Genomic DNA, 27946 nt, shown 5'->3' on the forward strand with positions numbered 1-27946 from the left:
TATTATACAGAAAGAACGATTCTGCTAGTCATTTCGTCGTTTAATCAAAGCTCAAATAGTCCGAGTTTTCACAAGGCATAACTGAAGTGTTTATTATACAGAAAGAACATTTTAAATAGTTCGACTTTTCACAAGGCTTAAGTGTTTACTTTTATTAAGAATGATTCAATTAGTCACTTGACAGAACAAAGAGATGGCAATATAATTTGACTGACTATGACAAGGGAGAAATAAAATAATAACAATGTAGAATTTTACGATATCAAACCTTAACAATTCTATGGCTACTGATGGCCCAAAGGCGAAATATCAGTCGCCATCTCTGACCCTCTTATAACTTTAAATATTGAATAATCATTAATTATTACGCCGCAGAAATATAAGCGAATCACGATACGCGAAAAGGGCTACCGTTATATTTCTCTATAGTGCTATAAGCCTAAACCTTTTTTTTGCCAATAACTAAGACTTGATTTGAACGGACCCTTATGAAAGTGATACTGCAAGATGTTGTGATATCTTTCTATCATGCCTTTCATTTCTCTCTTCTCGTGCATGGATCTGAAAGCTTATGATTAAGAATATTCATATGATGTCTATGTCTCATTTTTAATTTTTTTTTCCATTATTTTAGCGCTAAAATTATACTTAAATGGTAAAGACGTTACAAGTGACTCTTTGGTGTTTTTATCAGAGCAGCCTGGTGGCCCTTATGAGAATAAATTGGTAAATATCATTTTGGGTGCTCAATACACTGATGGAAACGGCTTCACAAACGAAATTTTGGACGTTAGCATCGGTAATTGTATTTTCAATGGAAACTAATCGTATCAATGAATTTGGCCAAAGTGCTGGCAAAAAATAAGTTTCTATATTGAATTCCAATAGTTTATAATGTTAGTGATATCGATTGCATCCATGATACTTACTGCGATATCGTCCTTGATGTAGATGATTTGGCTCTATATGAAACTGAGTTGACCGCGGACCAAGTTACAAACATCAAGAGTAACGGACCATATTATCAACAATCAGCAGCATCCGGTAGTTTGGGTTTAAAAGAAGCATTAACGACTCTTGCTGCCGATAATAACGATTTTCTTGCCTGGTAATTCTGATAGTCATTATAAACGATGGAAAATATCATAATTTGTGGGTGGGATCTACGCATAGTTATTAGCCTGTATCTCATATTTCTTCTTGTTGAAGGCTATCGAATAAGTAATAGCATCTACCATTCATGCTGAATCATGCGCTAAATTAAGTTTACTAAATAGTTTGTAATTTAGTAGTTGATTTGATTTAGCATTTATTCATGTTGAATTCCTACTCTATTGTATTATCCAATCTAAAGTGATCGTTATAAGCTTTGTATAGATATTTACACTTTAAAGTTATTTATGTAATTGAAGGTGAAATAGCTCAGTTGATAGGATAAAGGCATACGATTATTCTCTAGAGTAGAATGAACAATCCATGCTGGCCGGTTATTATTGATCTGATATTACTACTACTTGCTTTATCATTGATCTATGTAGTTTTTAATGATGCCTTAAGGTGTATTGCTATCCTTGCTGAGCATGACACATATTGACTTATTGATGTAGAAAAGCGCAATAAACTATAGATTGATCAATTAGCCTCATTCGTAAGAGTTTCAACAATCTTATTAATTTGGTATTTTAACCAGTTACAAGTGCAAATTGATCTTGCACTTCAATATAAGAATAGGAATGACAAATTCTATTTCGCCATCGTTCTTTGGAGTTGTAGTCCATAGTTACCCATTTTATCGACGGCTACAGTCATCGATTTGCGTCGCTATTGAGGGTTTGACTGCCCTGCTACTATGGCTGAATTCATCACGTCGCTCTTGGAGGGATGATTGCATGTAACATTTTGAGTGAGTTACTAATCTAAATCGGCTATTGCTCTTTCAAGTCTTTTGAAAGAAAGGCGATAGTGAAGTCAAATAATACACGATCTACAGTATTGGAGGAATTATGTTTCAGGTCGCTTCCGCAAAATACCTATTTCTTTTTTGACTATACAGTACAGTAACTAGCATCAATGGGCATGATGCAAATAGTGCTAGCAACATGCCTCTACTTTCTACTCGTCGCCATCTATCCTACGTTATTGGACTGACTGGAATTTTGTCAAGGCATGTTGGTAAATGAGTACGATAGTCGATTGAAGAAAATGTCCAATACTCCTGCTCAATGCTCATATCAAATTGCGGTATCTCTTTCAACGATCACTGCATTTTTTGTGGTAACATATTCGATGTTGGCCAATTTTGTACAATAGTAATCTACTGTATATTGTGTATAATTAATCCATTGCACCGTAAACACTAAGACAGAATTAGTGTAAGCACGACGAAATGCATGTGTTTTATCTTTTGAAAATTCATTTTTCTAGGTGTTTACTTTTCTACCTGCGTTTGTGATTACTGCACCAGTTGTAGTTAGGTAAAGCATGTCCTTTCACCGTCATGGAATCATAGTCCAGTACTGTGCTGTACTTTACTTTAGTAGGACTACGGTTTTCTTCAAGCCTTCATAACGGTACTCTGCCATGACTATGCATTTGGTCCACTCATGTAATCTGTTTTCTTCGATATGGTTGCATAGTCAAAACTACAAGTAAAACGGGATCCATTCGATGAGACGGATCTACTCTAGCTTTATTAATTAATTTATTATTGTTGCGAGAGATTCAAGACCCCAGCAGTACAGTATGTACTTTGACTGCCACAATGCTCTGCCATGACCATGCATTTGGTCCACTCATGTAATCTGTTTTCTTGCATGTGATTAAATAGTCAAAACTACAAGTAAAACGAGATCGCCTCCATTGGACGGATCTACTCTAGCTTTATTAAGTAATTAATTAATTTATTATTGTTGCGAGAGATTCAAGACCCCAGCAGTATGTACTTTGACTGTCATAGTGCTCCGCCATGACCATGCATTTGATCCACTCATGTAATCTGTTTTCTTGCATGTGATTAAATAGTCAAAACTATAAGGAAAACGAGATCGCCTCCATTGGAAGGATCTACTCTTGCTTTATTGATTTATTGTGTGAGCATGGTTGCGAGAGTTTCGAGATCCCAGCAGTACGTACTTTGACTGCCCTAGTACTCTGCCTTGACTATGCATTGGGCCCACTCATGGAATCTGTTTCTTGGATATGCTTGTATAGTCAAAAGGGCAAGTACAACGCTGCAAAAGACCAATGGTGATGAACCTTTCGACCAACAACGACGGCCTGTTGTGTTTTAAAAGCATGCATTTGCAATCAATCTAGTACAACTTGATGCAAAAATTGCAATATCGAAGGTGTGTCTGGGCAGGAAACTGGTCGACGATACACCAATTGGAATAGACATAGGAATGACGTAGTACAGTACAGTACGCCCCCAAGCTCAAGTAAAGAGTAAATACTGTACGTGATACTCGTCCATTGTCTCAACTGCACCGTGTCAAGTCTGTACAGTACGTAGGTGACGTCGCGAAAAGTGACTCGTCCATTCTCTCAACTGTACCGCGTTAAGTACAGTACATTGTACAGTACAGTACAGTACTGTACATGTGTACTGTAGGACAGTGTACTGTACAGTACTGTAGGTGACGTCGCGAAAAGTGACTCGTCCATTCTCTCAACTGTACCGCGTCGAGTACAGTACGTACACTGTACAGTACATGTGTAGGCGACGTCCCGAAAAGTGACTCGTCCATTCTCTCAACTGCTCCGTGTCAAGTATGTGCAGTAGGCCTGATCATTTTGCATAAATTACTTTGTACACTTCGTTGAATTTGAAGCTGTCCTACTAATACATTCGATCAGGGCTAACGTATGTACACTTAATTGTACAGTACAGTACATGTGTACACTGTACACACGTCCCGAAAAGTGACCGGTCCAATTCTCTCAACTGTACCGTGTCAAGTACAATACAGGACATGTGTAGCTGACGTCCCGATAAGTGACTCGTCCATACTACTGTACTGTACAGTACAGTATAGTCTCTCAACTGTACCGTGTCAAGTACTGTACTTGTGGAGGTGACGTCCCCCAAAGTGACTCTCCCTACCAAGTTCAGCGACGAGACAAATCAACAATCGCGCCTAGTGGAACTCACCAATGGCATTCTTGCCCATAGTAACTCGCCTTGGCCACTCTGGTGATTCAGCGCTAGGATAACCGTTATGATTCTTCTTTATTGATGAGGATGATGGTGGGCATGTCATTCATCTTGCGTGACGTCATTTGGACTAGCACGTACATGCGTCGCTGGTGACAGTACACAGTATCAGCGACAAGAGCAAGCGACGTGCAAAGGTGTCAAGGTTATTGGACGTCATTTGCATGACAGGCGTCACGTCATCCAGCGATTGACTGACTCTGTTGACGTCGTAGGGGAATGAGTTGTTGTTGTTGTTGGCGAGAGTTGGATCGATTCTTCCTCTACTTTCTCTCCTCTCCATCCTCCATGTAGTCATCGTTGTTAGTAAGTATTTGCTTTTCAAGCTTGGCTTGGGTTATCGAGTGCTTGTTGTACAAGGCTAAATTAAAGAGGCAACATCCTACGAGGACTTGGTGGACTACTGCATCAAGAGGAAAAAGTGCTTTACAACGGTTACAATGACTGCACAGGAGAAAATGGCCAGCCATGACAATGTCCTCAGTTGGACACCACATGAAGTAGCAGATTGGTTACAAGATCGTGGACACTGCGAGTATATTGATACATTTAAGAAGAATAAAATGGATGGCCGTGCTTTACTTGCCTTAAAGGAGAAAGATTTACGATTGCTAGATGGTTTAGCCACATGTTTAGGCGATTTAAAAAGGATCTGGTTGGATATCCAAGAGTTGAAAGGACACGTTCAACCTACCAATGGCCACCCATTCATTTCCAATCGGTTTGCTGCCAATGGCCATTGCAAATCCACTCCGACACAAGGAACGATTACAGTCAATGCTTTCCATCATGATTGCCAAGATGGTGCTTCCATGTCATGCTCTCAGTGTGGTACAACACTGTGGAATGACAGTGATGGCTATCGATCAGCACAAGCAAGTCCTTTCCATATTATTTCCGATCGTTGGAAAGCGTTGATTGCCGTAGCTTATGCTTTAGGATCCTTTCTCATCTCCGCCATTGTCATGACAATTGTTCATGAACGTGTACCCGACAAGAAACTTTACCCTCCTTTGCCGGATATTGTCTTGGATAATATCCCAGTCATCCCTTACTCTTTTGAATTGTGCGAGATCACCGGTAAGGCATTGATTGATTGAACATTGTTCCAACTTGATCCTTTCTCTCGTCTTGCTCATCTCATCAAACATTAATTAAAACACCTATTCTGCTGTATAAAATATCTTGTTTTATCCATCATACACGCCGCTCGAGACTCGACGATGAAAACCTTCTAAAAAATAATAATTACTTAAACTATTGAATCGCTGTCATCAGCATGCTTGAAAAAGTAACAAGTAAAATAGGATTGTTATTACAGCCCAATCAAGTTATGGGAGAATCATTGGACGATCATTCACTATTCACCATCAACAACAACGACTGTAGCTTAGCAGTTTCCCCCCCCCCCCACGGCTTTCAGCTCCATCTTGATTGCAGACTGTTTACTGTGCTATCCAATATGGAACGTTCATGATCTGTAATAGATACCCGTAGAAATGAAAAAATTAACCCTTACATACACGACATATTTCCCAAAGTAATGACTCTTTCCGAAATGCTTACCCGTGCCCCCTCCTCCCTGACCCAAATAACAACAACAAAGAAAATGCCAGTAAATACTCCAATTACTTCGTCTATCCAGTACATTCATGATGTTTTGTTCATTTCTGCCATTTCAAGTTTGTATAAGATGTCAGCCAAACTTGTTCCTACTTTTGATCGCTCTACCGACCAATTATAACGTCTGTAGGGTAGATTGGTTACTGTAGTTTTTTTTATTTGTACAACCAGCGAACTCCATCACTCAGATACATCAAGCATTCATGAACAGTAGTATCATTTATTCTAACCACATTATTCCGTTGGTTAATATTGTTTGCACTGATCGTGACATGAATGATTGAATTCAAAATTGCTTGATTTTATACAACACGATGGATTGATGAGATCGTTCATGAAGTTGAAATAGAGTGATAGAGCAGTCTACACTCAATCACTTAAACTTTACCAGTAATAGATTGGATCCATTTTACATCAACATTAATTGCCAGCATCACCTTAGGGTAGCACTATTGTGGACGCGCATTTCTTCCTTTATTGAGCAACTCTTTGTTCCTCAAGGTTAACATTTGAAACGTTGCTCTTTCGTTAATTCATTTTACTACAACGACCATGCTCCCTCCATTCTCACAAATAAATCGATTATCGATACTGTCAGTAAACGGTATACTGTAGAAACTATCGGTAGAAGATGTTGATTCAATTGTTCATGAATGGCCTTTTATTAACGACAATCGTTGATTCTTGTTCACGCTCAAATAATAAACATCTCCAGTGTGGATCTTTTTCTTTTTTAATCATGCTGACATGCACTGCCATGGTATACGGCTTGATTCGCTAAAATGCAACAGCCCAAATCCAATCAGACAGTTTCATGCATCGTATGTTATCTAGATCTTCGTGTCATGACAAGATTTAGATTCAAAGTATTCGTATATTGTAGTGTCAAAAATTGGTAACTTGCTTATAATTCTACCTTAGTTTAATCTGATTATTCATCACTTTATAAACTCAATGGATAATGTTTCAGCAGTAGCCTGATAGGTGCTTTCTATGTTCTTACTGTTGTCAATCGATAGCAATTTTGGCTATGCATGAGTTATTACCTATTGAAGGTTCCATAGATGATTTGCACGTACCTATAGTATGTTACAGTAGACGATTTCCGCTCCATCGCCATTCTTTCTTTATATTTCACAAGTTCTAGCTTTACTTCACTTCATTGTCACTTACCTTATCCCAAGATTTAAATCCTATACTATATTCGTATTTTGTCAATTTTATTTTATTGATGCTACTGTTACTAATCCACAGTACTACTCAAACATCCATCCTATTCACGACCATCATCAAGATGGAAAGATGGATCTCTGATCATAAACGCTATACAGTACCCTCACTCGTATACGCGAAGAATTACAGAATTGATTGCTGTCTATAATATAATACCGACTGGTTCTGTATCAAGTGCACAGTTTAGGATTAAACAGCTTTCCTGCTAATGACATGATCTTCTTTCTTTCCATTTTCTAGCTTTAAGCCTCTTCATCTTACTGGGAATCATTATCGTATTTCATAAACATCGCTTTGTTATTATACGAAGACTATGCGCCATTGCTGGCACTGTCTTTTTACTCCGTTGTGCCACTATGTTTGTTACCTCTTTATCCATACCTGGTCGCCATTTAGAATGCGATTCGAAGACAAATGGTGATTTCGCTTCCATTATGAATCGTGCTATACAAATATGGTCCGGTTTTGGCATGACTATTGCCGGAGTTCGAACTTGTGGCGATTACCTATTTAGTGGGCATACTGTCGCCGTTACTTTAAGTAACTTCTTTATCACAGAATATACACCTGATAGCTGGCATTTACTCCATTTTCTTACGTGGACTCTCAATCTATCTGGCATTTTCTTTATTTTAGCTGCACACGAACATTACTCTATAGACGTTTTAATTGGATATTATATTACTACACGTCTCTTTATCTATTATCATGCTTTAGCTAATTCACGTATTGCTCGCCAACGTCAACGAGGTAGAACATTTAGTTACTTACCCATGTTTGTAGTTTTTGAATACAATGTTGAGCCTGTCGCAAACGAATTTGAATGGCCAATTTCTTGGCCATCAAAGTGGAGGTTTGGCCTGAAATCCGATAATGAAAGCAAGTAAAATAAAACCCTGGAGTTTGCTAGCGTTATGCCTATTAAATTCCTATCTAAATGATGAAGAAATGAGCTTTATTATGACAACATGAACCACTTATTCTCGGTCAATGATAATTAGTAATTGGAAGTAGAACTTTTGAGCGTAAGAAAATGAACTTGAATTATTCCTTATAGACATCAAAAAGACGTTTTATTACAAGTATTTACATATGTTAAGCCCAAATTTGCTGTTTTGATAACATACATTTTTGTACAAGAAGATAGTAACAAGATATTTTTCGAAAATAACTCTGAAATAGGATAATTTCCACTTATTAAATAATTTAGATTACAAATCTAGTATCACTGTGCTATTGCTATCTTGTAAGCTTGATCCGAAGATATATTGACAAAAAGCCTTTATTACTTCCATGATAAATTATAATTTATGCACATCAGATTTAGTACGTATCGTAATCACTTTGTACTTAAAATTGGAATCGAATTATATTCAGCTATTAAATCATGAAGTTTATACGATGATGCTAAATTTGGGCTTTTAAATTCCGTCATTTCAACTAAGTTAACAATTATGCAATGAAAATGTTGCCCACAGATAATTTCATGAAGTAGAAATGTTTGGCATTATTGGTAGCAATTATCTCTCAGCTTGTACCGTTCTGGTATTTGCTTGACTAAAAATAAGCTAACGCATAGTTTTCGGTTTAATATTGAAATCATATGCAATCACAGTTTATGACTGTTGCAATAGTGAAAGATCTGCAATCTGTAAGTACCATAGATATATCGGATGTACAAATGCAGAAGCGAGGTGTCATAAATACCTATTTTCACTTCGATTATCAAGAAACATTAAGCAAAGATAAACTTATAGCGTTAACCTTTAAGAAATTGGCGTGTTAGACGTAATATGGAAAGAGGAGTAATCATTCAAATTTGCATGAAATATGATGGTACAGCGGGTGACGTAATCGGTTTAGCTACAGAAAACTGGATAGGCAGTTTGCCTCCAGCATTCTTCCCATCTCTTACGCTGAAAAGTTTTTAAATTTTTTCTGAATAGGTCTATTTTACGCTGCTGATCAGGAAATCCCTTTAACAATTCCTATAGTAATGTGTTGAAATTGCATTAAATTGATGACACGGTGAATACAAATTAAATCATTGAAACAGACCTGCATCTGCAGGCATAATTCTTGCTCGTTTTGAAATATCATTCCATTTTCTTCATGTTTGACGAGTTCATGCAAGCTGCAATTGTTGGTAAATATATTCTATAAGCATATAAATCAACTTATCCGTTCCCCTTAAAAAATTAGCATTGCCAATGAACTCGAGGTAGCTAAAAAAAAAGCACCCTCAGGCAATTACAACTCATCCGGGTATAACTAACCAATCAAAACTGATAGCACAAACTGGCAATCCGCAGCCAAACATATCGACAACCTACAGTAGACAAGAAGAAGGAATTAAGTTAACGTTGACAGACTACCAGTTGGAAATACGATAACTCTAGCATAAGAAAGTCACAGAAATGATCACCTTCATAGGCAGATCCAAACCGGAAGAAGATTTATGCAGACATACACCTAAATCGGCAGCACCTGTGTGTAGATAGCAACAATACTATCTAAGCATAACAGACCACGACAGTACACGAGTAACTGAAATGATTGTGATTATTATTGAGTATTCTCCAATTTGCATGTCTACTGTATGCCACATAAAATAGTATCTATTGCCATAACCATCCGAACTAACAGCGTAAATATGGAGTCTCATAATCAGCCAAATTAATTATATCAGCAAGGGTAAATCAAACCTAAGATCTTAGGATAGTCTTCTGCTTTCAACCAAGGGGTACATATGGATATGCATTTAAAAGATTTCTTTTGAATCAATTCTTGGTAATATTCTTTCAGTGGGCCTTTACCTATTCATTAAATTGTAGCTATTAGAACCAAAGCGAAATTGATTAAGTCAAAATTAATAACTGTTGTTTATGTACAGTAGTTTAGACCTGTTATTACGCAAATTAAGCGCGGGTACTTTTTGCTATTACGCAAATTGTTAACCAAATTTTCGTATCCTAATTCGCAAACGAAATAAAGTTTATTTTATCATGCGCCAATAACGTAGACTTTCCAAGTATAGGTTACTAGCAGAAAATTTTTGATGTACTAAGGTAGAAATGATACGATACAAGCACTACTACTTGTAAATAGTCTACCAAGTACCTTCTAGTGCATTCAATAGTATAGAAAAGTCTTCATCCTCTGAAATAGTTGAATATTTTATGAATTCGATATTGTCATATGTGCAAAATGATCCTAGTGATTACTTGGCTATTGATTTCTTACCCGTCCAGCTAGTACTACTGATAAGAAGAGCTGGTCTATCTGCCTTATATTTGATCGTTTCTCCATCTTTGTAAGTAAATGCTGTATCTTGTGAATTGCTACGTCATCAAGAAATTTAAAGGCGGTTACTTAGCGTCAACATGGGTTTTTCAAATAAAAAAATTAGAATAATGTTGTTTCATCCATTGAGAAAATATCCTAAATCCAACCTAGAATCGCCTCGAAATATTTCATATTCGTTGGCCAAGACTGAAATTATCTAGTCAATTCATAATTATTATAATGTAGAGTAGTTTTAGTCCCATCATCAGTCAATGTCCTTGTAATATTTTACATCATTTCTATCATAGCAACATTTACTGTTTGGCATACCTTATGCTTACTTTCTAAATCCAATGATTTGAACATAGCCGGAGGTCGATCGTACAGTGTAAATGCTCTACTCAATTTAGTACAAAATGAATATTTTTAATCATACTTGGTTACAAATATGGAAAAACATTTAACTTCATTATAATAATCTTCGATGATCCAAACAGGACTCATACATGTATTGCAATATGCAGCAATTAGATCAACAGATTTAACGGCTATACGAATGCCTTACTTGATCGACCAATTTTTTTGCAAGTCATCGCGCATAGCATTGGTAACGCAAAAATTGGCATCTGATAATCTCCCAAAGAACCTTTCATACCTATCATTGATGTTATGTTTGGATAAGAGCATTGAAGTAGATTTGAATCTGATCAAATATTGCACCGACGCGTTTATATTAGGTTTAACTATTACTTACCACTTTGATAGTCGTACAAGTATATGTTGTTTCCCTAACGTCAAGCCTAGAATTGTGTATCCGTAGTTATGCCAATCAATAACCAACTTACTACCTCTTAGTCTACAAACAAACCAAGCAACAGCTATCGTTGGGAAAGCAGGTGGGTTCTAATATTGAAATACAAAAGTCATCAAGATATTACTTCTCTTTCAATTATGATTATTGTTCTTGTGTCATCATCCTAGTATTACAGTACAAATAGAAAATTAGTATAAAAGGGAAACACTTGGCTTAACCTGAAGTAATAGAAAATCAGGCTTTGATATTCTAAACATAAGGTATATGGACAGTTGTAGTACAAGGTAAATGGCTTTCATCAAGTAGCGCAAAAGTCCTGGAAGGCCTAAATTAAATAGATGGATCATGTTACTATAGCATTATTTGATGTACTGATGAAGGATTGATAGCTATATTTAGCGGATTTATGGAGGATAAGTGCATGGCTTGTTTATTGTCTGATCTCTTGATCCGATGACGTTATTGACTATTCATGTCCTATACAAAACTAAAGCCAAATCACTAATAGCAATCAACTTTATGGTTTCCTAACCGTTTAGACTTGTTGGAGGCTGCATGGCATGAATCTTGATGTTGGTTTGATCGATTAGAGCATCATGAGGTTTAGTTCCTATAACACACATTGTATTTGTATCATATTGAAGGAAAAATTCGGATATACCTTTCAATGTTAAAAGACTAGTAAGCAATAGCCGAGAACATCCCTTTGCTCAACTCTATCGACAGTCTAATGGCAAGTCTGCACCTTTATTTAGTGCTCTACTAGTCTCGTATCGGTTGCAATGCTCTACAAGAGGCAAACAGTGTCAATGATCGTACGTTCTTCAGCATCGCTGCACTCATTATAGTAACAAGACATGACAAACGATTAGAAAATTACATGGAATAGCCGAGAACATCTCTTTGCTCAACTCTATCGACAGTCTAATGGCAAGTCTGCACCTTTATTTAGTGCTCTACTAGTCTCGTATCGGTTGCAATGCTCTACAAGAGGCAAATAGTGTCAATGATCGTACGTTCTTCAGCATCGCTGCACTCATTATAGTAACAAGACATGACAAACGATTAGAAAATTACATGGAATAGCCGAGAACATCTCTTTGCTTAACTCTATTGACAGTCTAATGCCAAGTCTGCACCTTTATTTAGTGCTCTACTAGTCTCCTAGGAGTCCTATCGGTTTCATTGCTCTACAAGAGGCAAATAGTGTCAATGATCGTACGTTCTTCAGCATCGCTGCACTCATTATAGTAACAAGACATGACAAACGATTTGAATATTGCATATCATTTGTCATATGGATTAGATGCTATCCTGAATTCCTAATGATCGATTTATGACTTGAATCATTCAATCAATCACTGTATTATTGTAACCACCTGCATATCCAACCAGGTCGACTTTCAATCCAGCCTTGGCTAACGATATGCTATGATACTGCATACGAGGGCTCCTACCAATATCGCCAAGTACAAGAACACAAATGTTCCTATCCATCTCTCTTTCTTCTACAAGCAGATGTATGAATTGCGGGATATTCTATGGCCTCTAGCTTTTAATGCAGAATTGGCAACCAAGTATAAAAGTAGTTTAGCAACCAGCAGCAGCAACTGTCCAAGCTAAAGGAAATCCTTCGACTACCAGGCTCTACTTTTGTAGTCCATGGTAACCCATACCATCCCTAGCATGACTGCTGGAACTCCATACTGTATCTGTTCAGAAGAACACTGTTTGCAACAGTATTCTCGATGATTGAGGGTAGCCATACTGTTAGCTATCCTCTATCGGCACTGTATTGGACAGTAAAATTTTCTACTCATGTAGATTGAGAATTTGTTGCCATTCCGTTGGCTAAAACTTGATTCTATCCAGTATTTCTTCTACTGTAGTGAGCTACAAATACTTTCTGCCAGTCTTGGCTAACCTTGTCTTGATGGAAAGGATAGAATGCGGTGAAATTGGCCTGAAAACCGGACTGAATGATCAACTACACCAGTTGCAATAGATGCCAATACCATGTCAATACTGCAATTTTCCAAGCTATGGCCGTGTTGGTTATCAAGTTGGATCAATCTTTTAACCATAGAGGTATTTTTCATTTACTGTAATTTTCCAAGCTATGGCCATGTTGGTTATCAAGTTGGATCAATCTTTTAACCATAGAGGTATTTTTCATTTACTGTAATTTTCCAAGCTATGGCCATGTTGGTTATCAAGTCGGATCTATGTTGTTGATCCATGTTGGTTGTCAAGTTGGATCAATCTTTTACCCATAGAGGTATTTTTCATTTACTGTAATTTTCCAAGCTATGGCCATGTTGGTTATCAAGTTGGATCAATCTTTTAACCATAGAGGTATTTTTCATTTACTGTAATTTTCCAAGCTATGGCCATGTTGGTTATCAAGTTGGATCTATGTTGTTGATCCATGTTGGTTATCAAGTCGGATCTATGTTATTGATCCATGTTGATTATCAAGTTGGATACTACGTTAGTCAACAGTGCCTTTATTCATCGACTATAACGATTAGATTGCCGAACGATGCTTACTAACTACTCAACAGAAATCCGATTCAACTTAATGAAGAGAGAGAGAGATCTTGACTAACCATGATCGGTCCAATGAAACTTCACGCTTTCTTCCTTCCTTCCTTTTTGAAGCCATGTGGTGAAAATCCATTGACTTGCTGAATTGTAAGTCAATTACTTTATTGAATGAATACGAATCAGAAGCAAGACTCACTGAGTTGATATCTCGATCAATTTGTCTTACAGATTCTTGGATTTAATTCGCCCAAAGATTCTTTTGAAAATACTAACTAACATCGTCGTAAATGTTGGCATAACAAGCCTGGAGGAGGAAGATTATGCCGACATGTTAGTAATGATGCTTTAGGGCTAAACTACCACTCACTAAAGGAACTTCTGAAAGGCAAAGTATCCTTTTTCAATAGGTAAGTGTTTATTTAAATATCACAGCAGTAGCTAGCAGTGTGGAGAGAGTAGACATTTCTATTAATACGGTACTATCATCATCATTGATACAGTAGAAAATTCCCTCATGAAATGATTGACACAGGTCCATTCGTTCAAAGTAAGTGAGACAAGCTTGAACTCGATAGTCAATCTACTGTCTTGGCATCATCTTGCAGTGTAATGCAAGATGATTTTCGACATCATTCACAGTACAGTACATCTGTCTACAGTTAACTAAGACCTCATTAAGCCATCAATCGATCATAATTCGTCTCCATATTGACCAATAGCAACATGATCAATGACAAGCAATGATTGCTTTCATGTATCATGCCGATGCGATTTCACTTTTAAGTTAATTCCGTTGGTAACTTTGTTTCACGGTTCAACTGGAAAATGAATTTACCTACCTTCAAGTATGTTATAAGCCAGCTAATGAATGGCCAAGATTTGCACCAAGCATGATTTACAGGCTTAATTGGGTTATATATACAGTATACCCATCATAAGGTAAATGCAAGTTAACAAATGGACGTACAATTTCAAATTGATCAACTATGCAATTGACAAGTGTACATATAAAACGTTTGTTATGCAATGTCTAATGGTTGAAATATTACCTACGAGCTCGTGCGATCCTTCAGCCCATGAACGATGATAATATAATAAATTATCGACATAGACGAATAGCTTTAACTGATGATAAGAACTTTGGTAACAATTTTGTAAGCTACTCTAAGTTACTGTTGATTGAAATGGCATTGGCGGCTTCGTGCTTGGAATGTGGATACACGATTTTTATGTTTTCAATAGTCATATATTTTTAACTGTCATCAATCACAGACATTGCATTGAGTTATAATAACAATAATAACATGCAGGTTTCATTATTCTACTGTAGTAAACTGGAATAATGTGGCAAGATGGCTGTAAACTATTTTAAAAGTTTAATTTACTACAATACAATTAACAATTAGAACATGTTTGCTGTGCAATGACTCATTTCTGGAAAATAAAACTGACAGGATATACAATCCTTTAGCTGATGAATCACATTGGCAGAACAGTACGAAGACATATGGATATTTTTTACGCATTAAAAGAGACTTCTCCACAAACTAGTAAGCCTTTAAGTAACTATTTTCTGCATGATTACTGGCTGCCTGATGCTCGTATTCCAATTTTATGTTTTATTAGTTATGGATTTCAAGTGTTTTATCTCATAGACATTGCATTGTACGTGTTACTATTCCTTACAGATTTCGTTTATCCTACTGTGCTAACTCTGAATAATGTTGCCAAAAAAGTTAAAAGTTTAATTTATTAACAATACAATTTGCAAGTAGAACAACCTTGGCTGTGCAATGGCCAACTTAAAAAAATAAGTAATACTTACAAGATCCACGTACGAACCTTTAGCGGATAAATCAAGCATGCCTGACACAGATGGATAGTTTTAACTACTGCAATCGAATGAGACTTCTTCAACAAACTTGTAAGCCAACAAGTTATTGCTGTTTGTAAGCTCGTTAGCTGCCTTATGCTCGAAACGCTGACGTATGATTCTATGTAGATAGTTTTTATGTATGAGTAGTCCATTTGTTATAATTTATTGATATTTGCTTAGACGTATTATAATGAGAGACAGGTTTCGTTATCCTACTATGCCAAAGTAGAATAAAGTTGCAAGTAATTAAAGTTTAATTTATTCTGATCCTTTAGCTGATGAATCACATTTGCAAAATATGACTGACACTAATGGGTAGTGTTAACGACCCAAAAGAGATTCCTACAACAAACTTGTAAGCTACTAGCAGAGAATTTCTGGTAAAAATCCCTGCTGCTAAGTTTTTACTTTTTGTGAGGCCGTTGGCTGCTCGTACTTGGAATATCAATTTATGATATTCAATTTTAAAAGGTGGGTATTTTACTTGCAATAAGTGGTGGATATTACGAATACTGTACATAATAGCATACTGGTTTCAATATATTACTGTACTAAATTCGAAGAATGTGAGATGGCTGGAAAATACTTGAAAATTCAAATTTAATTATTAATTTATTATTATTCGTAAACGCTTGCAAAACTGCTTTGTAATAACTAATGCGGAAAAATATGACTTATCGATGTGCTATTATGAATTTACTACACTGCTCAATCTTTTTACTACTAAGCTTATATTGCTGTTAGGTTTGATTAACTGCATTATGATGTTTATAAACACTAATTAATACTTGTATAATATGTTATAACGCTACTTTGCGAGTTAGTGCACTATATGTAATCTCTACTTAAGTCTATCATCATCTGACTGATCCTCGTATATTGTAGCCATTATGAATACAAGCACAGAAAATATGTTATTACCGATTCCTTTGTGCAATGTAGGAATTTCCGACAGTCTGCATGGGTGTAAGATAGATCTGATTTGCAACAGATTAATACTTATTTCATTATTAAAGTAATATTAGTAAGGTAAGACAACGTAACTGCAGCAAAACTATGAAACAGAAATTGTGGATCACTTTATAAGCTAATAAATCTAGAGAGTGAGATTATATGATAGCATGTATATACATTTTTAATACTATTGGACAATGTATAACGCTGTGTAAACTGACGACAGTTTCTAAAATCAAGAATTTTAGTTCAAATCAGTATTAACTAGAAATGATGGTCTAGTATCCACTTGCAAAATTATCATAGGTCGATAGGCAACAAAGCCTTTATTCCTTGTTTAGAGCTATTAGCTAGGACACGCGTAAAGTAATCTGCTGCACCAGTACAAATTGATCTATGCTGAAGTTATATATACAGTATATAAAATATGTTGCACGATGCAAAGTTAAAACTACTAAAGTTAAGCAATGTAAATTCGGACGATAAATTGCTTGAGATCAATTAGACGTATTATCCAAATGCGGCTTAAAGCAGCTGCTGTACTAGTTACTTCAAAACTACATTCCACAATAGCGATAAAGTTTAAAATATCGATGCCACTTCATTACCAAAAGTAATCTTATTCGTTAATATTAGAGTCATGCAAAATTTATTTTACTGTATATTAAAATATTAGACGATTTATTTATCAGGAGCTAAGATGTACAATGTTGTACGTGAACTATAACGAGCGAGAGATCTACTAGTATCTTAGTATAACATGTCTCCACAAAAAAATTGAAGAAGAAATGCCCATTATTAATTATGCTTGGATCACTTATAGCCATCATATGCTTCTCTTCCATCCGGCTATTTTTTCTTCCAGTTGGTCCACTATAGAAATCTTTTTCATCTTACGTAAAGCTGCAACCACAACATAAATATCAGCATTTTGCCCGGCATTATTTTCCCACAATTTTAGAACTTTGTACACTTTATCGTAGCGGCTCTGTTCTCTTAATTTAATTTCGTCAATTTCTGTCTCTGACAAATGCAACAAGATTCCCAAACGTAATAAATCGTCTATATGGAGTTTCTCTGCTATTATATCGAAGAACCCTGTATCCATTTCTATATTAAAAATAAAATGGAGAACATGAACTATTGTTCAAGTCGCCAAGGTTGTATCTGATCTAGAATGCATGATTAGCAATGATATAGCAAATGCTTTTTCATAATAACTGTAATTTTAAAACTGATGATATTTTATAAAATGCAACCTGCTGTTAATACTACGATTTAGGATTTTTAATTGTCGCTTTAGGTTTGATTCAATTTTATTACTATGAACTCTTCTAAAAGCTTACTGGATAAACAATCTGAACAAATTTTAAATCGGAAAATTAACTCATAAAATGATTATCTACTATTCGGATGTTTCACTGGTGGTTAGCTAATCTTATAAAGCTTACTAGACAAACAATGTAGAAAAAAATTAAGATTGAATATTTTTTAATTTATAAATCATTATTTATTGTGTCAAGTAGCTTACTAGTAGCTAGAATATTCTAATTACGATCTTAAAAATTCGTTGGCGATATCATTATCTAGTAAAACTGGATGCGATCATATCATCAGTGGCAAACGTAGCTGAAAGTATTACATCAATTGACGAGGTAAAGTATTCCTATGTTAGAATTTATACGGAGTAATGGCTCTTAATCATATTTGAATCAATCTAAAATTGAATTACTAAATGCAATTGAGAATGATTGATAGATATCAATTCAATAGAGGTTTACCTTCATCTTTGGTATCTTTCCATCGGTCTAAAGTAGTGGAATAAAAATAGCAATAATCGATTAATAGTTCTATCGTTCAAGTAATCAGTACAGTAAATTAGTGCCCATAATTCTTGATAATAATCAACTATTGTTTACGCTATTACAAAATCACCTTATATTAAATAGTAAAATAGCTATGATAGAGTACATTTATGCCTCTTTGCTTGCTCTAGCGTATGACTATAGTTTATTATATCATGAAAAGTGATAATATAAGAATGAAGCTGCTGTTTATTCTTACATGCTTACCTATCCAGAAATTTTCATTATAAATCATCCAATCGTTCAAAGATCGACTCTCAAAGTACATATTACAATGCTTACATTGAATGCAATTTTGATCTCCTTCCTTGTATTCTTCGGTTATACTTGTTTGTGTATTACATTCACTACATTTGACGAAATATCGACAATCAGCCCCTTTAAACTTGACCATCCTTTCATTGACAGTGGAGATGAGTTTATTCTTGACAATTTCGTGTGGCCGTTTGACAAATATAGAATTTTTAACTTTATCCTTAATCAATTGACTTGTCTTGGGCTCATTTATTTTCTGATAGCAATATTGTAAACCGATGTGAGATTCCTCTTTCTTGACTACAAGGTAATGATCGTCATTTTCTAAATAATATCTGGAACATTGATAGCATAATTTTACGTCCTTATTATTCCATTCCTTTAAACAAGAAGATAATAAGCAATAATAAATTCCATCTGGAAGATATGGAATATCTGTACGCTCGTATCCGATGTAGAGCCAATCTGATTGATGACATTTTGGTAAATCAAATGGCTTAACATCATCTCGTAACAAGTATGGAACAAAGTATTGACATTCTTCTCCGTTGTCGTTCTTCTCATTTGTAATTGAACATAGAATATCATAAGCATCCATGAGTGCCAATATAGTTTGCTTACTATCGTCGTCTAAATTAAATTTATAAATAGCATGATCAATGTAGGATCTTGATAATTTTCCTGTTGTGCTGGCTTTCTCATAGTCGCGTTGTATCTGTGCACCTCCTTGTACAAAATCTTGTAATTGAATAATGGAACGAAATATATTTAATAACCAATCGACATTAGTTATAATAATTCCGTCGTCGCCTACTTTATCACAGTAGATGACTTCTCCTAAATCGTGTAGATACATTAGCATAGCGATTAATTCATCATGGTTTTCATATAATCCGTATTGTTGAGACAAGGTTACTATTTGTTGCATTGTCATAATATTATGGACTTGAGAATGTCTAATTTCATTGATAATTGAAGATGCGGATTGATTGTTACTGTTAGTAGGGAGCGATTTATTTAATATTGTAGCCATGATATACCATCGAATAGGTATAGGATTCGTAATAAATGGCAGCGATTGTACAAATGCCTTAATGATACCATGTAAACGAAGACAACATTGTCGACGCTGCTGCAGTGTCGACGGAGTACTATCAAGAGGATTGCAATCAAAAATAATACCAGAAGAATAGATATGACTGGCATAAGAAGGCATGCGAGACGTCAATGTAGACACAAATTGATTGAATCGAGTACGTCCATCTTCTTCATTGGTAATATAATCGCCATGAGAAGCTACTAAAATAATAATAGGTAATGAATGCTGTGAAGGTGGTAAATGCTGTCCATCTTCACTTTGAATGTTGACATTGATGGTACTTTGGCTTGTATGGCCAGCTATGATTGATGTAAGCCATTCTTGCATAGCTTGTAAATACGTCGTTTTGAGTGATTGGTTGTTCCTTGTTGTTACCTTGTCGTTAATGTCTTGATTAATATTAAATACTAAAATATAAATACTATTGACGGAGATAAAGGGATAATGAGTAACATGATAGACGGCATGACCTGCGAAATCCCATATTTTAACATACTGATTTTTATCGTCTTTGTCTGTATTTTGATCGACGATCGACGAACAGTAATATTGATGTAAGCCTCGTTTAGACTGTGATTGAATTGGAATCTCTTTCCTTGCTATCGCTCCATCTTGCGTAATGACATCAGTTGCAGAAGAATCGACACTGTGTTGTTGCCCATTTGACACAGGTGGATTATTGGTTATAACGGGTTGATGTATTGGATCCATGTCGGTTACTGGCTGACTGAGGTTATGTTGACGATCGATACTTGTTTGGGCTAAGTCTTGTATGACTGTCTTGACTTTATCGTCTAGTATTTCAGTCCAATCACAACCCTCTAAGTTCATAACATTATAATATGCAGTCTCTACCGTAATATCCAAATTCTCAGCCACTTGTGTCGGAGATGGATTGTTGAGTCGTTGGTTGGTAAATATTTTTCGAACAGAAGTTTTCCCCACATTGCGAGCGCCAATGAACATGCCTCGTATTAAATGATTAAAGCAATGACCATGTTTTAAGCTTTTGCGATATGCATTGTAATATTTCTTTTCTTGCAAAGCTGTAGAACAACAAAATACAGAATAGGGTTACGGTTATCCATCGCTCTCTTGTCTACTACTGTATTACAACTCCACTTACCTTTCTCTTGTACGTCTTGATTGTTGTGACTGCCGTCGATAGTATTTGCTGGCGCTGTGACGTTGTTGGTTTGATTCGGTTGAAATAGTTCAACGATACTTTTGATCCAATTTCTCGCTATTGATGTCGACGATTTCTGCTTCTGGAGAGTGATTTCGATATTCTTTCCTATCCTTGTAACTAGGCCATCATTTCCGCTTGAGGCTGCGATCTGGAGTGACTTGTTAAAGTTATCCACAGCCTGATCGTACTTGCCTTGGTGATGATAGACAAGTCCTATGTTGTGATATAAGTTGGCAACATGGGGATGATTGTGACCAAGGACTGACAATCCAATTTGCAGTGACTTGTTATACATATCCACAGCCTGATCGTACTTGCCTTGGTGATGATAGACAACTCCTATGTTGTTATATGAACTGGCAACATGGGGATGATTGTGACCAAGGACTGACAATCGAATTTGCAGTGACTTGTCAAACATATCCACAGCCTGATCTGACTTGCCTTGGTGATCATAGACAACTCCTATGTTGTGATATGACCACGCAACATGGGGATGATTGTGACCAAGGACTGACAATCGAATTTGCAGTGACTTGTTATGCATCTCCATAGCCTGATCTGACTTGCCTTGGTGATCATAGACAACTCCTATGCTGTTATATGACCGCGCAACATCAGGATGATTGTGACCAAGGACTGACAATCGAATTTGCAGTGACTTGTCAAACATATCCATAGCCTGATCGTACTTGCACAAGTCCCAGTAGACGCACCCAATTTGATGATAACTATCGGCAAGACGAGCATCCTTTTCGTCTAACCATTTTAATTTCATTTCCAACGATTTCTTACCGTCTTCCAATGCTCCGTTGAAATCTTCTTGGCATCTCTTAATCTCGCTTTCTCTTTGTAAACATTGAGCCATGCTCACTTCATCTTGCAGTTTAGTAGCCACAGTTTGTCCCTTTTCACTCCATTCAACAGCTTCCTTGAATTGATATTGTAAAGTGTAAATGTCACAAAGACCAAGATAAATATCGCATGCAAGTCGATCAATATCCGCACTAGGATTCGACAGCGAAGCAATCGCATCGACAGCTTGTGTATAACAAGATAGTCCGTCCACCAAGTGGAAGGCAGTCTTGCATGAGTTGCCCTTGTCGTACAGTGATTGTATACGGGTATGGTGAGGAAGCCCACTCGTGGAAGAGACAGATTCATCATCAGCCATCTTTTCCTGCACTCAATTCAATAGTATGTGAGTTAAAGACTTGAACGACAGGTTAGAGACAAATAAGATTCAAATCAAGCTTCGTTGCAACCATTAATGACTAATCATCGGATCGATATTATCTCCATGTATTAATGAGATTATGTCGAAATGGTTGTACTTGCGTGTTAGTCGTAGTTCAACAGAACAACATCAATTATTCCATTATAGACAATTTTCAAGCATCAATAAATCAACTTCTACAATGTCGTCTATTAATTCCGCATGGAAGATTATCCGAAAATCAATCTCTGTAGATAATTACTGAAGGCAACGCTATCGAACAATCGTGTGCTTACGTGTACATTAACAAAATGCATTCCAGCTTACAAATAGATTATACTCATAATCATAATAACCATCAAATAACAATCTTTTTATTCTAATAGACAACAGCAAATAAATGCTAGCTACATCAATGATAGTGTAAAATAAGAGAGGATGCTTGCAATATAGTTTCGTTGGCGTCGTTTACCTATCTTTAATTTCTATTTTTACTTGAAATACAATGTATAATGATGGATACCTAACGAAATAGGTTACTTACCAATGGATGTTTTAAAAATCGGCTAATAACAACTTGATGATTTTGCTGTAACGTAGATTTAATCCTACCAATCCGACTGCGCGCTGCTTTTTGCAACAGGGGCTAATGGATAAAAAGAGAAGGACAGGTGACATAAAACTCTACTCGGCTAAACAGCTCTATCCAACTACATATACGCTAAATACACGCACTGATCAGCACATCTAAATACTACAGTGTATCAGCGATTACAGACTACTAACTCATTGGTTATTTCCTAACTATAAAAACTCCTTGCAAAGTCCTGCACGAGGAAGGGCTCTATTGATAACCATGAAGCTTGCTTGCTAGAAATCCCAGTTAAACCTGCGGCTATGACACGCTTTTATTCGTAAGTAGTCCCTATGTGGATGATGCGATAGCCGACGGATAAAGGTAAATAAATAAAATGAAGGTAAGGTAAATAAATAAAATGAAGGTAAGGTAAATAAATAAATTAGGTTTCTTTGCAATGATTTGTGCATAGTCATAAGACCTTATGAAATTAGAACAGCTCTAATTTGTATTAGTTTATTAAATACGAGTTTAAGATTAACCTACGAGTATCTTCCCTACCGAATTTCTTATATCTTGTTAGCTTAGTAAGCCGTCAATCATGTTATTTGCAAAAGTTTGATGCCAATGAACTATTGCATGGGTAGATACAAGTTACCAACAAAATATCGTTCTCTCTAAATAAGGATAGTTGACATATTATCCTTATCCATTTTCTTCTATTACAGTCTATCAATAAAACTATCATTTTATCAACAATTTAATTGCAGTCTACCATACGCTATTTATTGTCGTGGCTCCGCAGTCTGTGTTCATTGCAATTCAATTTGATAATGAGCTTGTTACTGCCATATAAAACTCTCAAATTATCAACTATGAAATTCATCAAGTAATAACTTAAAGGGGCGACTGTTCAGGATAGGTTACTGATAGTAAACTGCGAGAAAGAATAGCGATGAATATTATATAACATAGAGACATAGAGAAATGATAGCAGTCTATTTCAATATACATCATTGACATTATCCGATCCATTGAATCTACTGTAGCTCAACAAAGAATACCATAAATTTAATAAAAGATATTGCTTGTAACAAATATTATCATTTTGTATACAACGTTCGTAGTCCGATGATGAATTAATGATAAACATTTGCATGGTCAAATTGTAAGCCATACTAATAAAGATTGTACAATCGCAATCATGAATTTTTTAGACTAACCAGATACATCAACAACGGATTACAACATTGGATATGCAATAAAACGGATTAATCACTTGACTGATCAGCAGTAGCATATTCTACTTTAATTGGCAACAGGCATCCAATACAGGCATTGCAGTACAACAAGGCACCATCCTCTCAGCACTTACGCTCGCTGCATTCTCGCGCCAAAGAAGCTTCTTAGTCAACAAGTTCAGCTTCAATCCATGCTCACAGAACTCATTCTCAAGGATAGGTAATCATTTCTACGAGCATAACTCAACAGTTTTCAACAAACAAGAAGTATTTTATGATCGGAATAGAGTAAAGTAAGATCAAATTAAAATCTTCTGACAGAATTGGCGTGAGTACTGTTTGGCCTGATTGCAAATTGCATGCTATCGATACAAGATGTAACCCTTCATACATACTGGAAGTACTGCAATCCATAGCAATTCCATATGATTACTACCTTAATTTTATTCAATAATTAACAATCAATAAATTGTTAATATACACCATTTAAAGAAAATTTTTAGTATACTTTTATAAACTGTTTGACAAATGACAGTAAAAAATCAACGGAATACAGTAGCGCATGATGAAGATGATATCAAGCGATTCAGCAAGATGGCTTAGTTATTGGACTCATCATCGATGATGATCGCCAATAAAACAGTGGCCAACAGTAATTTCTGCCATCGGAAGAACAATCTTCATATTAATTCAAGGAGGCTAAAAGATGCAACATTAAAAGAAACGAATCATCTACGCTTATTTCTCGTATGCACTAATTTACGCTACTTTAACATTGATGCCCAAGGCACGCTAATGTTGGCTTCAGACAATAGAGCTAAAATGGACATGGTTGGTACTTTCATCAACTACATGGAGGAGAATTACCAAGTCTATGCTATACGTGCATGCTCACAAATTATTCCTAGTCAAAATAATATACCAATCTCAGCTCTAAAAATGCTGCACAGTGCAAAATGGAACAGAGAATTTGGACAGTCTCCACGCTGTACTACGTTATTTTAAGTAAACTTACTTCTTAAAGCTTCCTAAACTGTTTCTACATGAAGTTGATACCAATGCAATAAGTTCAAAACCAATATTGAGCGGTTAACTGGTAACATCAGGGTAATTTGCTCAACTCTGGTTAAAACAGGTCATGACATTTTACAGGTGCACTAGCTGTACTACCATCTTATACCAAGTACTAACTCGTCTAAAATAATCAAGACAGGAGCATTCTCGTGGAAGCTGATATGCTATCGAAACTGCGATTTGATGCAGTACACTAATGTATTCTAGCTTATAAACTGTCCGTTTACTGTACAAGACTAATCAATTTCTCCATGAGGAGTACTAGAGTAGCTTCTCAAACTTGGGTAATAGCAACAAAGGTTGTACCCGCTCCATGAGCAGTGGCGCTCGACGATTACAGGAAAGGTACCGATGGTGCAATTTTAAACGAACCATAGACGGATTCTACTTGATTTTATTCATTTGATCTTCCATTGACTCCAATTATTCAAGAGTCTTTTACTCGTTTTAGCTCATACTGTCTTGATGAAATGTCGTACAAATTGGCAGGACAAGCCTGGAGCGAGATGGAAAGATCAAATACAGTAAAGCAATTTCGTCTTAATTTCGTACTTCGTAGCAATCATGACTAGAAGCTATTCACACTCGATAACTGGCAATTAACTAGCTCTTCTTACAATTCATTATAGCAAACGATTTCTTTTTTCTCAGAATCTTTATAACTTTCATAAAGTAGGTTAATTTTACCGTCTGAAACAACGTCACTTTGCATAAAATAGTACAGCATTAACAAGTTTAACTCACGATTAGTACAAGCAAAAATGAATAGAAACCGTAATTAACAAACGCTTTAGAATACTTTACAATTATAAATGTTTTATCTTTCACCAGCAATTTATAAGTGCTCCATAAGTATTTAAAGTAAATTTATGATGCTTATCATATTGTCATTTCGTTGTGTACAGGAATAAAATGTTAAAAACTTAATTTTTACATCAGCAGACTCTTACACAAAACGTGATTGTGATGGCGAAGCTAAAAGATTGAAATCAATCACATTGAGCATTGCTAATATTGTCCATTAAATTGTTGGTTTATTTCAACCAAGGCAAAATAAAACATTATTTTCTTATAATGCTATTTATTTTGATCATGAAAAAAAGCAAATAAGCACAAATAGACCATCAATAAATTAGAAGCAAGATATGTATGACGTAAGTATGTAAGTATGACGTTGTTTTAGTTACTTGCCAACCGGATAGAAAAGGTTATTTTTATCATTTTACACCATCCAGTATTTATATTTTCTAGCTTGACTACTCGAGCATTTGATAAAGAGTTTACTACATTTTTAATCTCAATAGAGTACAGTATTGAGTTATAAGAGCTCAATTAAGCAATTATAGGCTCAGAAATTAAGTCTCTTGATTTATGATAATTGCTTATGATTTTATTTATTTAAGTAATTTTATTATGTTGCTATTGATGACAATACAGTATGACAGAATACGAGAAGTATTTTTTTCAGTAGAAAAAGTAAGTCATGGATATTGCAACCAAACTTAGCTAACTAATGCTATTGGTAATAAACAATGAAATTTTTATATTGCTTTTATCAAAGTTAGGAGTAGCAGTAGCATAATTAATACGTGTGTTACAATTCAGAATAGTTAATATCACTAGAAGTAAAATAGAGTAGATAAGATTTTATAAATTTACGGTACGTTTATACTTCAAAATGAGCGATCTTGTAGGCACAACTTAACGCTATCAATAACAACATAAATATCTTCCAACTACCCTATTGAAAAATCAAAAATCATATTTCAATGTAATAAAGATAAATTAATCACAAAAATTCTAAGCTTGATCAGTTAATTCAATACGTACTGCTTAATGTCAAATTTAATTCAGTATTTATATACATGTTAAATGTTATTTATATACATGTTAAATGTTCGATCTTTAAATGAGCTCTATTTTTAAGTGCACGCAAATACAGGAGCTGTAAAGTTGGGATTACTTTGATCGATGCAACAGATTCTATCAATTGACTAGCGATAGAGCAATTTTAGCTATCACAGGCCCTTTACAGCTAAAGTTTCGGAAAAAGCTGTACTTTCTAAATTACGAAAAAGCTATATTATTAATTACCGGTACTCGTTCTGTGCGTAATAAGCTGAAATACCAACTATTGATTTAGTTGAGTACAGTATAACAAAACTGTAAATTGAAAATCTAATTTCATTATATAGTTGATGTACTATTCTCTACTCTGATCGTTTTATTGTTATTTCTACTCGAAAGTGGGATAATCATGTATCACATCGTTAAGTTTTAATCGTTAGGTCTATTCGTAAACTTTAATGCTTACCACTATGGACGTTTTCCACTGTTATTTTCCAATATGTTAAAGCATTGCAAAACTCATCAAAGGCTCTATCGTCACGCTCAGGCAGAATATCCAATAAAGTCCAAACTTTTCTGTAAAACAGAATTAAATAATTACGATAACTGCTCTCCGACTACAAAATTTATTCTTGCAGTAAATAAACAAACTATTAATTTAGCCTGCCATTGCATATTAGATAGAATACTGTTTAACAGTTACTGAACATGTACTATATAAAAATTCCTTACTCAAAAGCCGTCAATTTAGATTCGATTGTTTGTTTGTGGAATGATGTTAATATACTCGCTCCAAGTAAATATTCACATATCGGTGAGATTTGATCCTGACATTTTTCAGCAAGTAACATTCGATTGGCTGTTAGGATTTCACGATGTTCTTGAGTCATTGATCCTGAGGACGTTTTGGGTAATTGAGGTAATTGGGTTTTTAGTAATTGCTCTTAATCATATTTGAATCAATCTAAAATTGAATTACTAAATGCAATTGAGAATGATTGATAGATATCAATTCAATAGAGGTTACCTTTATCTTG

The 27946-nt window shown here is 35.5% G+C and overlaps 3 protein-coding genes across 3 annotated transcripts; 1 reads left to right on the forward strand and 2 right to left on the reverse strand.

Moving 5' to 3' along the window:
- Positions 1-4671: 4671 nt before the first annotated feature.
- On the forward strand, positions 4672-7956 carry TRIADDRAFT_51176 (uncharacterized protein; the record flags this gene model as incomplete). The annotated part of the gene is made up of 3 exons (XM_002118063.1): positions 4672-5044; positions 5084-5293; positions 7310-7956. 3 exons carry the CDS (start codon positions 4672-4674, stop codon positions 7954-7956), a joined length of 1230 nt encoding a protein of 409 aa, XP_002118099.1.
- Positions 7957-8928: 972 nt separating this feature from the next.
- On the reverse strand, positions 8929-12665 carry TRIADDRAFT_33634 (uncharacterized protein; the record flags this gene model as incomplete). The annotated part of the gene is made up of 15 exons (XM_002118086.1): positions 8929-9057; positions 9128-9203; positions 9346-9398; positions 9495-9556; positions 9775-9885; positions 9973-10041; positions 10190-10228; positions 10313-10410; positions 10522-10571; positions 10685-10754; positions 10920-11009; positions 11109-11257; positions 11387-11493; positions 11701-11778; positions 12548-12665. The coding sequence occupies 15 exons, from the start codon at positions 12663-12665 to the stop codon at positions 8929-8931; spliced, it is 1299 nt and encodes a 432-aa protein (XP_002118122.1).
- Positions 12666-21128: 8463 nt separating this feature from the next.
- On the reverse strand, positions 21129-21647 carry TRIADDRAFT_4817 (uncharacterized protein; the record flags this gene model as incomplete). The annotated part of the gene is made up of 1 exon (XM_002118087.1): positions 21129-21647. A coding segment is annotated over one exon (519 nt), but the record flags the coding sequence as incomplete, so codon positions are not given.
- Positions 21648-27946: the final 6299 nt, after the last annotated feature.

This window comes from Trichoplax adhaerens, genomic scaffold, assembly GCF_000150275.1.
Source record: "Trichoplax adhaerens TRIADscaffold_36 genomic scaffold, whole genome shotgun sequence".
NCBI lineage: Eukaryota > Metazoa > Placozoa > Uniplacotomia > Trichoplacea > Trichoplacidae > Trichoplax > Trichoplax adhaerens.